This window comes from Eleutherodactylus coqui, chromosome 4 (genome assembly GCF_035609145.1).
Source record: "Eleutherodactylus coqui strain aEleCoq1 chromosome 4, aEleCoq1.hap1, whole genome shotgun sequence".
Classification (NCBI taxonomy): domain Eukaryota; kingdom Metazoa; phylum Chordata; class Amphibia; order Anura; family Eleutherodactylidae; genus Eleutherodactylus; species Eleutherodactylus coqui.
This window is the reverse complement of record NC_089840.1, coordinates 240,208,307-240,227,018: the sequence shown is the minus strand read 5'-3', so window position 1 is coordinate 240,227,018 and position 18,712 is coordinate 240,208,307. Positions and strand designations below refer to the sequence as shown.

Sequence of the window (18,712 nt, the reverse complement as noted above, 5' to 3'; positions counted from 1 at the left end):
TTCCAGCCAATCAGGAGGCTGGAATCGGCAATGGACCGCACAGAAGACCTGCGGTCCACCGAGGGTGAAGATCCCGGCGGCCATCTTCGCAAGGTAAGTAAGAAGTCACCGGAGCGCGGGGATTCAGGTAAGCACTATCCGGTTTTTTTTTTTAACCCCTGCATCGGGTTTGTCCCGCGCCGAACGGGGGGGGGCTATTGAAAAAAAACAAAAACCCGTTTCGGCGCGGGACAACCCCTTTAATTTAATGTCCTCCTTAATGTCGGCCAGCTCAGTCATGACAGGGCGCAGGGCACTTGTAATGAGCTGCTTCATGAAGCCTTTAGAAATTGCTTCACTGTCCTCCTCATCGGAGGACGGCTCTCCCTCCCCCTCCTTACTGTGAGCTGCTGCAGCCTCATGGATCGGCGCCATCTTGACCGCTGGGTGCAGGGAGCAGGAGCTGCGGTCCTTGAGGTACTTCTGCATCCCCGTTTGATTTTTATGAGACCGGGGTGTGCATAGCTGATCGCTGTTCCTCTCCTTTGTCTTCCTCTGCATGTCCGCTTCTGATAGCAGCTGAAAAGGGCTTTAGAAGGGTGCCTCACAGGCAGAGCTCAATGCTCAGGCAGCCATTAAGCTCGGAGTTCAGGCTCCTCGCCCCCTGACGTCCCATTACGACCAGATTACCCCCCTTATATGATGGTTTTTGAATGATGCTGGAATCTTTTTCTAGTGATAACAATACCTTTTTATCATCATTTGAAAGATTGGGGTTTGGTAATTTTTAGTTTGGGAGAGCTTCTCTAGCTCCTCAGTGACCAATGTCTCAAATATGTCAATGTATGGACATTCCCCCGATGGAGGCATACGGGTGCTCTTAGGCTTAAGTTCCATAAACAGGCCTTGTCCAGGGGCCCTCACACCCTCCCGAGAAAGTTCCTCAAGAAGATCTAGAGTCTCCAGGCTGTCAGATTCAATACCAAGTTCTTTGCATCTAATTTGTCCCTTAGTTGCAAAGCATTTCCTCCATCTTACTTTTCTGAGGAAGAGGGCAATGTCTTTAATCCAGTCAAAAGGTTTGGATTTATTGGTTGGAACAAATGAGAGACCTCTTTTAAGTAGGCTTATATCTTCCTCAGATAAACTTCTGGTTGATAGATTGATAACCTCAAGTTTTTCTTTTCCTTTTCTTTTTCCTCCAATAAAATGTCCGGCCCACTACTTTTCTCTAGCGAATCTGTTTCTATTGGGCCTGGCTGAGACCTCCTGGTCTCGTTCTCAACATATAATGAGATATCGTTGTCCCTAAAAAATGACCACCATTGAATTGTCCTCTATTTCCTATGCCTCCCCCTGCTGTGAGTAGTATTCAAAAATGACCACCATTGAATTGTCCTCTATTTCCTATGCCTCCTCCTGCAGTGAGTAGTATTCAGCAGGCGGGGATTTAAAATCCCTGCCTGCTGAATGGGCTGCCTCTGATTGGCTTAGCACTGTGACCAATCAGAGGCAGCTCTCAGCTGTCATTCAAGATTTCTTGTGTGTGTGTCAGATGGGTGATGTCTGACACTGATCTCTATGTCGGCATGCTGGCTGACTTTCTATTCCCCTAGTATGAGGATACTTAGACTGGCTATGGTTTACCATCTTTATGCATGTGAGCTCTTGGTGGGGTTCCTGTTATATGTTGTATGCACTACCATTTGTGTTGATGTGAACAGTGATGCATGTGTTATGTCTGTGCAGGTGGCCAGACGTACTCTATGTGCAGTCATGTTCTGTGTGGGTTGTGTTACTCTATATGCTGGTGTGAACAGTGACAGGTGTTTGTCTGTGCAAGTGACCAGTGGCTGAGACGACAGATGAAGACAGTGGGGCCGACCTTATAAGGATGAGCACCCCGCTTTTTAGAAGGGGTTCCTGACTTTCCCTGATTAGTAAGGGACAGGGGTCCTTCCATCATTGCCTGGAGAGGTGTGGTTTGTAGTTTGTAGTGCAGATACTATATAAGAGTATTTACAGGTTTCAAATGAACATGCTTGCGTCTGTTCGGAGGAGTGGTGCTTTAGTATGCCGAGCGGACGTAACAATAGTAGGATTGGGATCAAATATAAATTTAAATTTTGCTGCCAACAGGTTCTCATGAAAATCTGAAAAAGATTGTATTCTAACGTCCCTGGGGTGGATTCTATAGACCTGTTTGTCTCTTAACAGGTTTTCCACCAAAATCTGATAATCAAGTTGGTCCATGATGACAATATTTTGGCCCATATGAGAGGGCTTAATGACTATCTCCCTGTTATTGTGTAAATCTTCCAATGCCAATCTTTCATCCATGCCGAGATTAGAATGTACCAAGTTGCTTCTTGGTCGTTTTTTCAGGATATTGTTGACAGCAAAGTGGGTGAAAATGTTTATTTTACTGATTTCTGCTAAAAAAAATAAAGGAGATACATTTAGATTTTGAATGCAGATTCATAAAGGTGGGAGATCTCTCATCGGCACCAGATTTGCTTTTATTAAGCAGTCCCTCTAGGAACCACTGGTTCATATCATCTGTGAAAACTGCAAGATCCCGGGCACTTTTATTTTTTTTTCAAAGACATTTAGTTTTTTTGTAATTTTCTGTTGTCATTTTCTGCACGCAATAACTTTTTATTTTTCTGTCAACATAGTTGTGCGAGGGCTAATTTTTCGTGGAACATCCTGTAGTTTCCGTTTGTACCATTTTGCTATACATCCAACTTCTTGATCGCTTTTTATTGCACTTTTTTGGAGACAGGGTAACAAGGGCATTTCTGGCGTTTTTTTTTTATTTCTGACGACATTTATCATATGGGGTAAATAATGTGTTATTTTAATAGATCAGACTTTTTCTGACGCGGTGATACCAAATATGTATTTTTGTTTTTGAATTTAGATTCTTTTATTACAAATATTGCAAAAGGGGTGATTTAAACTTTTATTACATTTTTGTTTTCACAATTAGCAGAACTTTATTGTTCTTACTTTTTTTTTAGTCCTAACAGGGGACACCAAATTGCGATAGTTTGATCGCTCCTGCAGTTTGATGTAATGCCATAGCACTATGACAGTAAATGTACGCTCTCCAGCGGGAAGGTTTAAAAGTGGCATTTTGGGTAATAGTTGGATAAAACCATTTGTTATATTAGTTGTATTGATCTATTTAAAATTGTTCTTGTTTGGTTGCTTTTTGCAAATACCTGAAAGCTTGTAAATGTGAAAACTAAACTTAATTGGCAATGGTGGTTGGATAATTTGATTGCAACTATATTTCATAACTTTAAATGTTTTTTTTTTTTTTACTTTCCCATGTTTGCAGTAATAGATTCGCCAACAGAGCACGGTGGACATAAAAGCAAATATGAAAATTTAATCCATGCAATGAAATTAGAAGAAAAATTTAATGCATCAGGATTTGTAATCCAGGGCTTCTCTGAAATTCCGGAACTCCAAATGCTACTATTTGGGATTTTTCTACTTCTCTACATCATGATTATATGTGGGAACCTGACTATAATTGTTTTAATATGGAAAAACGTTCATCTCCATACTCCTATGTATTTCTTTCTGGTAAATCTTTCATTCATTGACATTGCTTCAATCTCGAACATTCTACCAAAATTATTATCTATGCTTTGTACCAAGATAAAGACAATCTCATTTCTAGGTTGTATAACACAAATGCATGTCTTTTTATCTTTGTCTGCTACTGAGTTCTTTCTCCTAGCTGCTATGGCATATGATCGCTATGTAGCAATCTGTCATCCTCTCCATTACGTTGCACTTATAGGTTTAAAACAATGTGCTAGATTCTCATTTGTTTCATGGTTTTGGGGGGGTTTAGCCCCTACTGGACAAACTGTATTAATATCAAAACTGTATTTTTGCTTAAATAACAATATTAACCATTTTTTCTGTGACCTTAACCCATTGTTACAAATTGCTTGCACAGACACATCTGTTTTTCACGTATTAAGTTACATTGAAGGACCAGTAATAGCAATTGCACCATTTATGCTTACTTTAATATCATATGTATTTATTATCAACGCCATTCTGAAGATAAAATCCACAAAAGGACAACATAAAGCATTTTCTACCTGCACAGCCCATCTGACTTGTGTCATTATCTTTTATGGGACAATACTCTTCATGTATATGAGACCCAAGTCAACATTTTTACCAAAACTAGATAAGTATTTTTCTCTACTGTATATTGTCTTAGTTCCAATGCTTAACCCTATAATATATAGTCTCAAGAATGAAGATATAAGAAAGGTTCTCATAAAGACAAAGAACATATTAATATCGCAGGCACAGGCCAGTTGTCAAATACTCTTAAAACATTAGTTAATCAGTAATATTAATGTTTATTTATTCAAAACTGCAGAAATGTGAAGTTCTAGAGGCAAGTATCTTAGCTGCCAATGTAACATATTGTACAGTAAAATAAAAATAAGAAGCTTGAAGAACCATAGAAAAGCATTTGCTTAAAGTAATCCTCCAGTTTCGGGACAGTTTTCAGTGCATTTTCTATAGTTGATCTTTCTGATACTTTCTCTATTCCACCAGTTCATGGACTTGTTTTCAGGTGGCCAATATGCCCCCCACCATTTTCTAACTATATAATAAATACCGTGCACAGCTCGATGATTGGCCAGTGCTTATCATGTGAGCAGCACTGTCCAAACAGACAGCAGTTATATGGCATGGAAAGGCTAACACTACTATGCACTGTGGGTACTTTGGTAATCTAAAGCTCTTTAAGTTTCAAAGATTGAATGTTTCATTATTATTATTTGGATAATGGTTTGGTAAGGCCTTTGTCAGGCGACCGTTTTTTGCCGCGATTTGCAGATGCGCATGTGATCTGCGCATATATAGAACCATTGCTTCGCAATGGGATCAGTCACATGTCCGCTTTTTATGCGGATATGCGATAAATTATAGGACACGAGGAATCGCAGATCGCGCCTATCTGCGATCTGCGATTCCTTGTGTTCTATATATGTGCTCAATGGGGCCGGCGGCAGCAGCGCCGACCCCATTGAGAACATATACTAGAAAGATCGTTCTCCTCTGCCACAGCTGTAACAGCTGTGGCAGAGAAGAACGATGTTCGCCCATTGAATTCAATGGAGCCGGCAATACAGCCGGCTCCATTGAAAGCAATGGGCTGCCGGCGAGAGCGGCATGAATTTTCGGGAAGTGCGTAAAAATATAAGCCCTTGCCTGAAAACCATCCAAAAATGTGTAAAAATAAAAAATATACTCACTTTGTCCCTGCAGTCGGAGTTCAGCCGCGGCCGGCAGTTCTCCTGAACTGCTCTGTGTAGTATTCAGCAGGAGAGTATTTAAAATCCCCGCCTGCTGAATTGGCTGCCTCTGATTGGTCACAGCCCTCACCAATCAGAGGCAGCTCTCACGCACCCATTCATGAATTCATGAATGGGTGAGTGAGTGCTGCCTCTGATTGGCTCAGCGCAAGGACCAATCAGGGGCAGCTCTCAGCTATTGAATGACAGCTGAGAGCTGCCCCTGATTGGTCCCTGCGCTCAGCTGGCAGCTCATTGCTTTCAATGGAGCCGGCTGTATTGCCGGCTGCATTGAATTTCAATGGGCGGACAGCGCTCCTTTGATCGGGCCCGTTTCGCCGAAAACGCTGCTAGCTGCAGATTTTTCGGCAAATCGTCGGCCCCAGTCACGCGATTTGCGGATGCGGATCCGTCATTCGATCCGCAAATTGCGGCAAAAAACGGTCGTCTGACCGAGGCCTAAGCTTGGGTTCACGCAGGGCGGATTTGCTGCGGTTTTGCCGCGGTTTTTCCGTTGCGGTTTTGCCGCAGAAGAAATGCTTCGGCGGCAAAACCGCTTCAAAGGTTAATTTTGGCTTGCGGATTTTCTTGCAGAAAAATCCACAAGCGTTTTTTTCCGCAGCGCTTTTTTACATTTTGCAGCGTATTTTGGTGCGGATTTAGCTGCGTCCATAGAGGTCTATGGACAAAAAAGCGCTGCGGAAAAGACAGGAGAATGAACATGCTGCTTCTTTTATAACCACGCCGCAGTTGCATTTCTGCACTGCGGCTGTACGGAAAAAATCCGTCCTGTGAGAACACCTTTTTGCCAAAACTCATTTATGCTGCATTGCACTGCAATCGCAGCGGTTTTGCCGCAGTGCAGATATGCAACGGCAATCCGCAGCAAAACCACGGCAAATCCGCGCTGTGTGAACCCAGGCTTAATGTAGTCCCAATGAAAAATAAACAAGAAATATTTTGGACTTACCTGGATTTCTGCACTGATGACTAATAAAATATGGTCAGATTTTTAGCTATTTCAGAATTATAGACAAACGCAAACAGCTGTACTGTTTATTTCTTATTTGTATACCATTTATCACTTTTACTGAGCATAATGAGAAGATTTCAATAGTCCAGGGGGCAAAATATAATTGAACCTCTGTTTTAGTGACTTCTCCCAGAATTAATTAGAAAAAAGTATTTAATTCAAGGAGATAAGATTTGAGGTTTCTGTTTAACATGTGCTTTACCTAATAAACGCACACAAAGCTTGGTTGTTGTCAAATCTGTTCTTCTCCAGAAAGATTTGTTGAGGCCACAAAAGCATTGCTAATAAGTTAGATGTAGAGATGAGCGAGCACCAAAATGCTCGGGTGCTCGTTACTCGGGAGGAAATTATCGCGATGCTCGAGGGTTCGTTTCGAGTAACGAACCCCATTGAAGTCAATGGGCGACCCGAGCATTTTTGTATATCGCCGATGCTCGCTAAGGTTTTCATTTGTGAAAATCTGGGCAATTCAAGAAAGTGATGGGAACGACACAGCAACGGATAGGGCAGGCGAGGGGCTACATGTTGGGCTGCATCTCAAGTTCCCAGGTCCCACTATTAAGCCACAATAGCAGCAAGAGTGCCCCCCCCCCCAGTGCACTGTCAGCATAAAGATCGTTCTCCTCTGAAGAACGATGTTAGCCCATTGAATTCAATGGAGCCGGCAATACAGCAGGTTCCACTGAAAGCAATGGGCTGCCGGCGTGCGCGGGATGAATTGTCGGGAAGGGCTTAAATATAGAAGCCCTTCCTTGCAATTCATCCAGAAATGTGTAAAAATAAAAAAAAATATACCGTATATACCGGCGTATAAGGCGACGGGGCGTATAAGACGACCCCCCAACTGTCACCTTATACGCCGGGAATACAGCGGAGCAAAAAATAAAAATCATTACTCACTTCCCCCTGCGTTCTGCGGCGCTGCTGCAGGATGTCGCTCCCTCCTGGTCCCCGGCAGAGCATTGCTTTCTGAACGCAGGACTTGAAATCCCCGCCTCCAGAAAACACACGTGACTTCAGCCAATCACAGCCAATGACAATGATGTCATTGAATGGCTGTAATTGGCTGACGGCGTGTGTTAGCTTATCACAGTAGCTTTCTGGAGGCGGGGATTTCAAGCCCTGCGTCCAGAAAGCAATGCTCTGCCAGGGACCAGGAGGGAGCGACAGCCTGCAGCAGCGCCGCAGAACGCCGGGGGAGGTGAGTAATGATTTTTTTTTGACACTTTCTTTTTTTTGTATTACCGGCGTATAAGACGACCCCCGACTTCAGAGCAGATTTTTCGGGGTTCAAAAGTCATCTTATACGCCAGTATATACGGTATATACTTACCTTGTCCCGGCAGACGGAGTTCAGCGCGGCCGGCCTACAGTGGGTGTGAAGGGGGTGTGAGTCAGACCTGCCCCCTGATTGGCTCAGCGCTGAGTCTGACTCACACCCCCTTCACACCCACTGCCGGCCGCCACAGCTGAACTCCGTCTGCCGGGACAAGGTAAGTATATATATATATATTTTTTTATTTTAACACATTTCTGGATGAATTGCAGGGAAGGGCTTATATATTTAAGCCCTTCCCGACAATTCATCCCGCGCACGCCGGCAGCCCATTGCTTTCAGTGGAACCTGCTGTATTGGCGGCTCCATTGAATTCAATGGGCAAACATCGTTCTTCTCTGCCACAGCTGTTATAGTTGTGGCAGAGAAGAATAATTTGTCTTCTGTATGTTCTCAATGGGGTCGGCGCTGCTGCCGCCGGCCCCATTGAGCGCATATAGAGAAGAGAACAGGAATCGCAGATCGCAGATAGGTGCGATCTGCGATTTCTATGGCCTAAGAAGGACCGTTGGGATTCTTGAAGCCTAAAATAACTCCTAACGCTCTCCCTATAGCAGCTCCGGCATCAACAGCACTTTCCCTGAACTATGTCAGAATGCATCTGTGGCGAGCCGCGGGCGGGCAGATTTTAATACTCGGGTGACACCTGATAACGCCAGCCACTCACTGCAGGGGGGTGGTATAGGGCTTGAACGTCGCAGGGGGAAGTTGTAATGCCTTCCCTGTCTTTCCATTGGCCAGAAAATAACTCGAACATCGCGTGGTACTCGTCACGAATAACGAGCATCTCGAACACCCTAATACTCAAACGAGTATCAAGCTCGGACGAGTATGCTCGCTCATCTCTAGTTAGATGTATATCAATCCACATTTAGACAAATTACATTTCCACAGAAGGAGAACATTCAGGACTGCTGTTACTGTCCCTAGGAGGGGGCATTCTGTTAAGATTACTCCAAGAGCAATCCTGAAAGAGGTGAGAATGAACCCAAAGGTGACATAAGAAGCCGTACAGAAGACTCTGTAAACTATAAACACCTCTGTATATATGTCCACTATCAGAAAAACACTGCATAACAATGGGGTTCATGGAAGGCCACCACAAACATACCCTTGTTATCAAGAACTATTGTAGACCTTCTCAAGTTTGCCCAACTAAATTTCCCCCAATGCTTCTGAGAAAATGTTCTGTGAACAGATAAGATAAAGGTGTATTTTTTAGTAGAAATTCACAGTGCTGCCTCTCCAGAAAAAAAAACACTGCACACGAACACCAAAACCTCTAGTAAAGTTTAGTTGCCATGGGTGCCAGGTGATTTGGAACAGGTCCAGGAGCTTGCTTAACCCCTCTGCGACTGCCTATAATAAATTTACATAACACTGCCTGGCTCTATGCAGTAGCAATGCAAATGTATGTCCTATTCTCTGCAGGGGATTACAAGCTAAAAAGCAGCTGAAGCAACCGAAACAGGCTTTTACTAACAGCCTATGGTTTTGGTGCTGTCATCAGGACTTGATTACTTCAGGTCCCGATGACAGGATTGCAGTTAGAGTAGAGTTGTATTGCGATGCTTGAAAAACATCCCTAGGAGTGGAGAAAACTGCAAAAAATGCAACCAGAAGTGTGGTTCAAGATCAAAGTAAGAGAGTGGAAGCTTTTAAGTCAAGGCTTGTTGACTAGAGATGAGCAAGCACCAAAATGCTCGGGTGCTCGTTACTCGAGTCGAACTTTCAGCGATGCTCGAGGGTTCGTTTCGAGTAACAAACCCCATTGAAGTCAATGGGCGACTCGAGCATTTTTGTATATCGCTGATGCTCGCTAAGGTTTTCATTTATGAAAATCTGGGAAATTCAAGAAAGTGATGGGAACGACACAGAAACGAATAGGGCAGGCGAGGGGCTACATGTTGGGCTGCATCTCAGGTTCCCAGGTCCTACTATTAAGCCACAATAGCGGCAAGAGTGCCCCCTCCCAACAACTTTTACTTCTGAAAAACCCTCATTAGCAATGCATACCTTAGCTAAGCACCACACTACCTCCAACAAAGCACAATCACTGCCTGCATGACACTCCGCTGCCACTTCTCCTGGGTTACATGCTGCCCAACCCCCCCCCCCCCCCCGCATGACCCAGTGTCCACAGCGCACACCAAAGTGTCCCTGCGCAGCCTTCAGCTTCCCTCATGCCACACGCTGGCCTCATAGCCACACCACCCTCATGTCTATTTATAAGTGCGTCTGCCATGAGGAGGAACCGGAGGCACACACTGCAGAGGATTGGCAGGGCCAGGCAGCGACCCTCTTTAAAAGGGGCGGGGCAATAGCCCACAATGCTGTACAGAAGCAATGAGAAATCCAATCCTGTGCCACCTCCATCAGGAGCTGCACACGTGGGCATAGCAATGGGGAACCCATGTGCCACACACTATTCATTCTGTCAAGGTGTTGCATAGCTCAATCGACACTGCAAGGGGAAAGCCGTCTGTGCTCTGCCCCCTACCCACGTCAGTCAGTGTCTTTGTGCCAGACAGGTCAAACACCGCGATGGGAGCTACGTTTGCACCAACAGCATAGGTGGGTCCTAGGAAACCCAAGACATGAACCAAAAATTGATCTGACCGGTCAAACATGGCAGACTTGCACCGCGCCCACGACATAGGCCTTGGCCCACAGCTTCAGCAATCCTAGGCAGGAAGCGGACTTTCACTGCACCCAGGACATAGGCCTCTGCAGAAACCCTCAGCATTCGCGTGCCTACAGCGGACTCCAATGCTAGCGTAGCTGTGCACGTCTCATTGGCGCTGTATTACTCCTGTAGTTTTCCCAATGCAGTGCCCCGGATAGCAGAGCTAACGTCAGATTAAATACAGGTGGGCTTCGGCCCACACTGCATGCCCCAGTCAGACCGGGGTTTTTTATAAGTAGTCACAGGCAGGTACAACTCCGCAATGGGAATTCCGTGTGCACCCACAGCATGGGTGGCTCCCTGGAATCCACCCGCGGTACATAAATAAATCCCATTGCATTGCCCAGCACAGCTGAGGTAACGTCAGATTAAATGCAGGTGGGCTTCGGCCCACACTGCATGCCCCAGTCAGACTGGGGTTCTTTATAAGTAGACACATGCAGTTACAACTCCGTGTGGACCGACAACATAGGTGGGTCCCAGGAAGCCACCGGCGGTACATAAATAAATCCCATTGCATTGCCCAGCACAGCTGAGGTAACGTCACATTAAATGCAGGTGGGCTTCGGCCCACACTGCATGCCCCAGTCTGACCGGGGTTTTTAATACATAGACACTGGCAGGTACAAATCCCTAATGTGAAGTCCCTGTGGACCCACAGCATGGGTGGCTCCCTGGAACTCATCGGCGGTTCATAAATGTATCCCATTGCAGAGCCCTGCTCAGCAGAGCTAACGTCACATACAATACAGGTGGGCTTCGGCCCACAGTGCATGCCCCAGTCAGACTGGTAATATGTACGTTAACAGTAACCATGTTGGTGGGAAATGGCCAGTTACATTTATGTAGCAAAAGTGTAGGCCAACCCCACACACCTTGCTGTAGTATGAGTGCAGGCGAAGCCCATAAAAATTACTAGTATTACACTGTAGGCGAGGGCCCAAAAAAATTGGTGTACCAACAGTACTAATGTACCTCAGAAAATTTGCCCATGCCCAACCAAGAGGGCAGGTGAAACCCATTAATCGCTTTGGTTACTGTGGCTTAATTTGTAACTACGCCTGGAGGCAGCCCAGTTAAAATAAAAATTGGTTCAGGTGCAAGTTTTAACGCTTTAATGAGAATTGAAATGTATAAACATTGTTTACAAAAGTAATATGACTGAGCCTTGTGGGATTAAGAAAAATTGCCTGTTCAGCGTGATTACGTGAGGTTTCAGAAGGAGGAGCAGGAGGAGGAGGATGAATATAATACACAGATTGATGAAGCTAAAAGGTCCCCGTTTTTTATGGTGATAGAGAACGATGCTTCCATCTGCGGGTGCAGCCTACGTATTGTTTAGGTACCGCTGCTGTCCGCTGGTGGAGAAGAAAAGTCTGGGGAAATCCAGGCTTTGTTCATCTTTATGAGTGTAAGCCTGTCGGCACTGTCAGTTGACAGGCGGGTACGCTTATCCGTGATGATTCCCCCAGCCGCACTAAACACCCTCTCCAACAAGACGCTAGCCGCAGGACAAGCAAGCACCTCCAGGGCATACAGCGCGAGTTCAGGCCACGTGTCCAGCTTCGACACCCAGTAGTTGTAGGGGCCAGAGGCGTCACGGAGGACGGTCGTGCGATCGGCTACGTACTCCCTCACCATCCTTTTACAGTGCTCCCGCCGACTCAGCCTTGACTGGGGAGCGATGACACAGTCTTGCTGGGGAGCCATAAAGCTGGCAAAGGCCTTGGAGAATGTTCCCCTGCCTGCGCTGTACATGCTGCCTGATCTCCGCGCCTCCCCTGCTACCTGACCCTCGGAACTGCGCCTTCTGCCACTAGCGCTGTCGGATGGGAATTTTACCATCAGTTTGTCCGCCAGGGTCCTGTGGTATAGCATCATTCTCGAACCCCTTTCCTCTTCGGGAATGAGAGTGGAAAGGTTCTCCTTATACCGTGGATCGAGCAGTGTGTACACCCAGTAATCTGTAGTGGCCAGAATGCGTGTAACGCGAGGGTCACGAGAAAGGCATCCTAACATGAAGGCAGCCATGTGTGCCAGGGTACCTGTACCCAACACATGGCTGTCCTCACTAGGAAGATCACTTTCAGGATCCTCCTCCTCCTCCTCCTCAGGCCATACACGCTGAAAGGATGACAGGCAAGCAGCATAAGTACCCTCAGCAGTGGGCCAAGCTGTCTCTTCCCCCTCCTCCTCATGCTCCTCCCCCTCCTCCTCCTCCTCAACGCGCTGAGATATAGACATGAGGGTGCTCTGACTATCCAGCGACATACTGTCTTCCCCCGCCTCCGTTTCCGAGCGCAAAGCGTCTGCCTTTATGCTTTGCAGGGAACTTCTCAAGAGGCATAGCAGAGGAATGGTGATGCTAATGATTGCAGCATCCCCGCTCACCATCTGGGTAGACTCCTCAAAGTTTCCAAGGACCTGGCAGATGTCTGCCAACCAGGCCCACTCTTCTGTAAAGAATTGAGGAGGCTGACTCCCACTACACCGCCCATGTTGGAGTTGGTATTCCACTATAGCTCTACGCTGCTCATAGAGCCTGGCCAACATGTGGAGCATAGAGTTCCACCATGTGGGCACGTCGCACAGCAGTCGGTGCACTGGCAGATTAAACCGATGTTGCAGGGTCCGCAGGGTGGCAGCGTCCATCTTGGACTTGCGGAAATGTGCGCTGAGCTGGCGCACCTTTCCGAGCAGGTCTGACAAGCGTGGGTAGCATTTCAGAAAGCGCTAAACCACCAAATTAAAGACGTGGGCCAGGCATGGCACATGCGTGAGGCTGCCGAGCTGCGGAGCCACCACCAGGTTACGGCCGTTGTCACACACGACCATGCCTTGTTGGAGGCCCAGCGGCGAAAGCCAGCGGTCAGTCTGCTCTGTCAGACCCTGCAGCAGTTCGTGGGCCGTGTGCCTCTTCTCTCCTAAGCTTAGTAGTTTCAGCACGGCCTGCTGACGCTTGCCCACCGCTGTGCTGCCACGCCGCGCGACACGGACTGCTGGCGACGTGCTGCTGACACATCTTGATTGCGAGACAGAGGTTGCGTAGGAGGAGGAGGAGGAGGGTGGTTTAGTGGAGGACGCATACACCGCCGCAGATACCAGCACCGAGCTGGGGCCCGCAATTCTGGGGGTGGGTAGGACGTGAGCGGTCCCAGGCTCTGACTCGGTCCCAGCCTCCACTAAATTCACCCAATGTGCCGTCAGGGAGATATAGTGGACCTGCCCGCCTGTGCTTGTCCACATGTCCATTGTTAAGTGGACCTTGGCAGTAACCGCGTTGGTGAGGGCGCATACAATGTTGCGGGAGACATCGTCGTGCAGGGCTGGGATGGCACATCGGGAAAAGCAGTGGCGACTGGGAACCGAGTAGCGTGGGGCCTCCGCCGCCATCATGTTTTTGAAAGCCTCCATTTCCACAAGCCTATATGGCAGCATCTCCAGGCTGATCAATTTGGCTATGTGCACGTTTAACGCTTGAGCGTGCGGGTGCGTGGCGGCGTACTTGCGCTTGCGCTCAAACAGTTGCGCTAGCGACGGCTGGACGCTGCACTAAGAGACATTGCTGGATGGGGCCGAGGACAGCGGAGGTGAGGGTGTGGGTGCAGGCCGGGAGACGGCCGTGCCTGTGTCCTGAGAGGGAGGTTGGATCTCAGTGGCAGGTTGGGGCACAGGGGGAGAGGCAGTGGTGCAAGCCGGAGGCGGTGAACGGCCTTCGTCCCACCTTGTGGGGTGCTTGGCCATCATATGCCTACGCATGCTGGTGGTGGTGAGGCTGGTGGTGGTGGCTCCCCGGCTGATCTTGGCGCGACAAACCTTGCACACCACTGTTCGTTGGTCGTCTGAACTCTGTGAAAAACTGCCAGACCATTGAGTACCTCGGCCTCTGCAGGGTGGCATGGAGCGAGGGGGCGCTTTGGGAAACAGTTGGTGGATTATTTGGTCTGGCCCTGCCTCTACCCCTGGCCACCGCACTGCCTCTTCAAACCTGCCCTGCTGCTGCACTTGCCTCCCCCTCTGAAGACCTGTCCTCAGTAGGCTTAGCAAACCAGGTGGGGTCAGTCACCTCATCGTCCAGCTGCTCTTCCTCCGAATCCTCTGTGCGCTCCTTCCTCAGACTTACTGAAATTACTACTATCTCACTGATAGACAATTGTGTCTCATCGTCATCATCCTCCTCACCCACTGAAAGCTCTTGAGACAGTTGCCGGAACTTTCCAACGGTTGGGCATCGGTCACAACAAACTCCTCCGGTGGGAGAGGAACCATTGCTGCCCCTCCTGGGCAGGGGCCCGAGAACAGTTCCTGGGAGTCTGCCTGCTCCTCAGAATGTGTCATTTTAATGGAGTGAGGAGGCTGGGAGGAAGGAGAAGCAGCAGCCAGAGGATTCAGAGTTGCAGCAGTGGACAGCGTAGAAGACTGGGTGGTCGATAGATTGCTGGATGCACTTTCTGCCATCCACGACAGGACCTGCTCACACTGTTGACAAAGGCTTTTTGCCGAAACGCGTTCAGCGTGTACCTGTGAGCTGTATGCTTTGTTTTATTCAATAAAGAAGAAAATTTTTAACTGTAGTAGCTCCCCTCCATATCTATTTCCTGCTCACACTGCTCATTTTCTAATAAAGGTCTACCGCGTGGACCCATTAATTGTGTGATGAATCTGGGGACACCAGAAACTTGCCTCTCTCCTAATCCCGCAGCAGTCGGCTGCGATACACCTGGACCAGGAGCTCAGCCTGTGCCCACACCCTGACTTGGGCCTCCGTGTCCTCTCCCGCGTCCTCTAGGCCTACCCCTACCCCTCAGCATGGTGTATTACGAGTAGAACAGAAACAGAACGCTGTAATTAAATGTGTCGCTTATTGGCCTGTGGTTGGAGGCTGACTTTGCTTACAGAGCGCACAGCAGAGCCAGGAAAGAATTATGCACAAGCCTGTCGTGAGACCTAGGTGCGAATGACTGAGCTACTGGAATTCACAGCGCAGAACCAGTCAAGTGGCCAAAGGGCAGTGGTAGGCCTTAAGTATTTTGCTACAATTTTTTAAAATGGTGAGGTGAAAAAGCAGACAGACACCGTATGCAGCGTATATATGTATACTGTTTCCCTCTGGCGGGATGACAGCGATCATGTAACGGAGTGCACAGCAGAGCCAGGAAACAATTATGCGCAAGCCTGCTGTAACGCTTAGCTGGGTATTAATTAGCGACTACTACCCCCAGCAGACACGCAGGAAACTGAAGACGGTCATAGGCAGTCCAAATATAGTATTTTTCCCCAATTTTTTTGAAAAAGCCCACTGCCTATATAGACAGTATACCTCTTTCCCTGTACCACTGTCCCTGCCTCACCAGTACTGCCCCTATACTCTGTAAAATGACTGCAGACTGAGGACGCTATGGTCTGCACGCCCGATATACAAAAAAAAAAAAATTGTGCAACACTGCTAAAAGCAGCCTCAACAGTACTGCACATGGTCAGATGTGGCCCTAAGAAGGACCGTTGGGGTTCTTGAAGACGAATATAACACCTAACACTCTCCCTATAGCAGCTACAGCAAGACAGCACTTTCCCTGATCTCTGTTAGCATGCATCTGTGGCGAGCCGCGGACGGGGCAGATTTTAATACTCGGGTGTCACCTGATCTCCCCAGCCACTCACTGCAGGGGGGTGGGATAGGGCTGGAATGTCACAGGAGGAAGTTGTAATGCCTTCCCTGTCTTTCTATTAGCCAGAAAAGCGCGCAAATTTCTCAGGGAAGAAAATGAAAGTGACTCGAACATCGCGTGGTGCTCGTCTCGAGTAACAAGCATCTCGAACACCCTAATACTCGAACGAGCATCAAGCTCGGACGAGTACGCTCGCTCATCTCTATTGTTGACCTGTTTGATATTGCACACCAGGAAGAACACAAATGAAGAAGACAGACAGTTTTTGTTCCTTCAGAGACAAAAGGGATGTACTGGCTGCATGTGAGGAGTCAATATTACATTTCTATGAGTAGAAGAATGAACAGCGCTCGTAGCAATTTTGGATCAACCCCTTCCATGCAGCAAGTACATCCCTTTTGTATCTGAAGGAGAAAAAACTGTCTGTCCTCTTCATCTGTGTTCTTCAGTGCGTTCTAGTGTGCAGTATCAAATAGGTCATTAAAATTTGACTTAAAAGCTTCCGCTTTCTTACTCTGAGCCTGACTTATGCTTCTGGTTGCATTTTTTTGCAGTTTTGTCCACCCCTAGTGAAGTTCTTCAAACTTTGCAATACAATCATTCAAATGTTTGGTAGGTATCTTAGCTTTCTGCCAAAAAAGTAGAACTTCCTGGATTGTAAGCCTTGCTGCATCTCTGCTTTCTAGTTTAACTTGGCGTTTAATGTAAAACAAGCTGCGTAATACTTGACTATTGGATGCAGCTTACTGCCAGTTATTTGATGGGGCATATATCCAATAAGAAAAATCTTGTTTTTCTGCCTTGAACTTACACCACTTGTAAGTTTAGAGGACAAAGTCGATGGTTCTGAATCCATTATTATTTACAGCTCTATATAAAAATATTTTTAAAAATATACATTTAAAAAACTTATATGAAAATATTACTTTGATAGGTTTCACTGCAAAGACTTCAATGGACAACGAAGACAGGCTTAAAAAATAATTTTATCATAATAATGGCAAATGTTTTTGACAAAGTCGATTTTTCGGGTCTTGTCCACGAAAAAGCCAAATATCTTCCAATCTGTGCATTTGTCAAACAAGTTGTAGAAGTAAAAATTGAAGCCAAGAACATTTTCTACAAAGCTGAAAAAAATAACACGTTCCTAGGATAAACCATTCAAATTGTATAGCAGAAAACTTTTTTTTTTTTAGAAAAATAGCAGTTTTAGAATACTTTAAGGTTGATGAGGCAGGTCCTAACATTATCCAATTGAGCTGGAACATTAGCAATTTTTATTTTTACACCAATTGGCAATTTTTTAGGGGTTCCCGTCAATGATATGCCAATTTTTTTCCCCCTATTGTAGTGGCCCAAATGGGTCCTATAATAGCACCTTGCCTTTAAATGGTGGCACTCAGTTCACATATAACTAGCATAGGTTAACACTACTTAATTTGCCCTATGACAGAGCTATTAATAATCTGCCAGGTAGCCAGTTAATTCTCATTGGTTGTCGGCAGTTAGAATTTTGATTAACTCTAAGCCAGTGAAGTGTCATTTGGGAGGAGTGTAATGCAGGTTTGGGGAGTGAGGAGAGAGAGAGGTAGGAGAGGAGTCATGTCATAGTAATAGCAAGAAGATTGTCAGTCAGATCAGGACAGTAAAGTGTGGAGACAGTTTGTCAGTAAGTCAGCTGTTATACAAGTGAACCTTATAGTTTCTCAGTGTGACCATGTGTATAGTTGAGAGGGGTTAGTGAGACAAGTGACATAGTTAGAATCTTCAAGTGTTCATTAGAGAGAGTGAGGGAGACAGTGTTAGTGTGTATAGAAAGTGAGTGAGGATTACCGGGAGAAGAAAGATCCCTGTCAGCATTGCAGTCACAGAGCTGCCGAAAGCTACCAGAAGAGTTGTTGGATCCAGAGGCGAGTTGCAGCCTGTCACAGGAGAGTAAAAAACAAAAGTCCCACCTTGTCTTCATGTGCTGCACACCTCAGTTCCGCAGGCAAGTATACTCACAAGCTGTTGCCATCCGGCTACTTCTGGCTCTGAATAAACGCAAAACAATCCACTTGCAGGAATACAGCTTATTGTGGAAAAAACTTGCTTTTTATTTTCTTTATGGTGCTTGAATAATACAGAGAACGCGTTTCGGTTATGAAACCTTGTTCACCTCTGACTTACAAAGCCATTATGCAAACCTTAAAAAGGTTTAGTGAAAATAAGTGAATTAAAAACATATGTGCAATTAACCCATGGCAATCTGCTATTTCAATTACCAAAACCTGTCCCTCCTGCAGGAACTTGTCTTGGTTTCTACATATATGCATAGTATATCCAACAATACATAAACACGAACATTTATCTATAATATGCTCCACTTAATAACATGAGATATGAATCAATATGACATCGTTACAGAAGCAAGAAAAAATAATGAATAAAAATAAAAATAAAACAATGAAAAAATGAAAAGGACTTTCCAGCAGCAACACAGAAATTAGACACAAATTGTTAATATGAGGTAATGCGAGTAGCAACATATTGCAATTAATAACAGTACATTATATGTTATTGGCCAAGTAGGATTATGTTGGGATTAATAACTATTTTTTAATGAACAGTATCCACTGTAACTAATAAATGTATAAAAGGTCTGTTTTATAATTCATTCCTTTCGGG

At 46.1% G+C, this 18,712-nt stretch overlaps 1 protein-coding gene across 1 annotated transcript; it reads left to right on the top strand.

Annotated features, from left to right (window-relative positions):
• The first annotated feature begins 3,387 nt into the window (after positions 1–3,387).
• On the top strand, positions 3,388–4,356 carry LOC136626647 (olfactory receptor 10A3-like). The gene has a single exon (XM_066601666.1). It carries the CDS (start codon positions 3,388–3,390, stop codon positions 4,354–4,356), a length of 969 nt encoding a protein of 322 aa, XP_066457763.1.
• Positions 4,357–18,712: the final 14,356 nt, after the last annotated feature.

Coding starts and splice junctions, on each gene's coding strand:
- LOC136626647 (XM_066601666.1), top strand. CDS start 3,388: ATGAAATTAGAAGAAAAATTTAATGCATCAGGATTTGTAATCCAGGGC.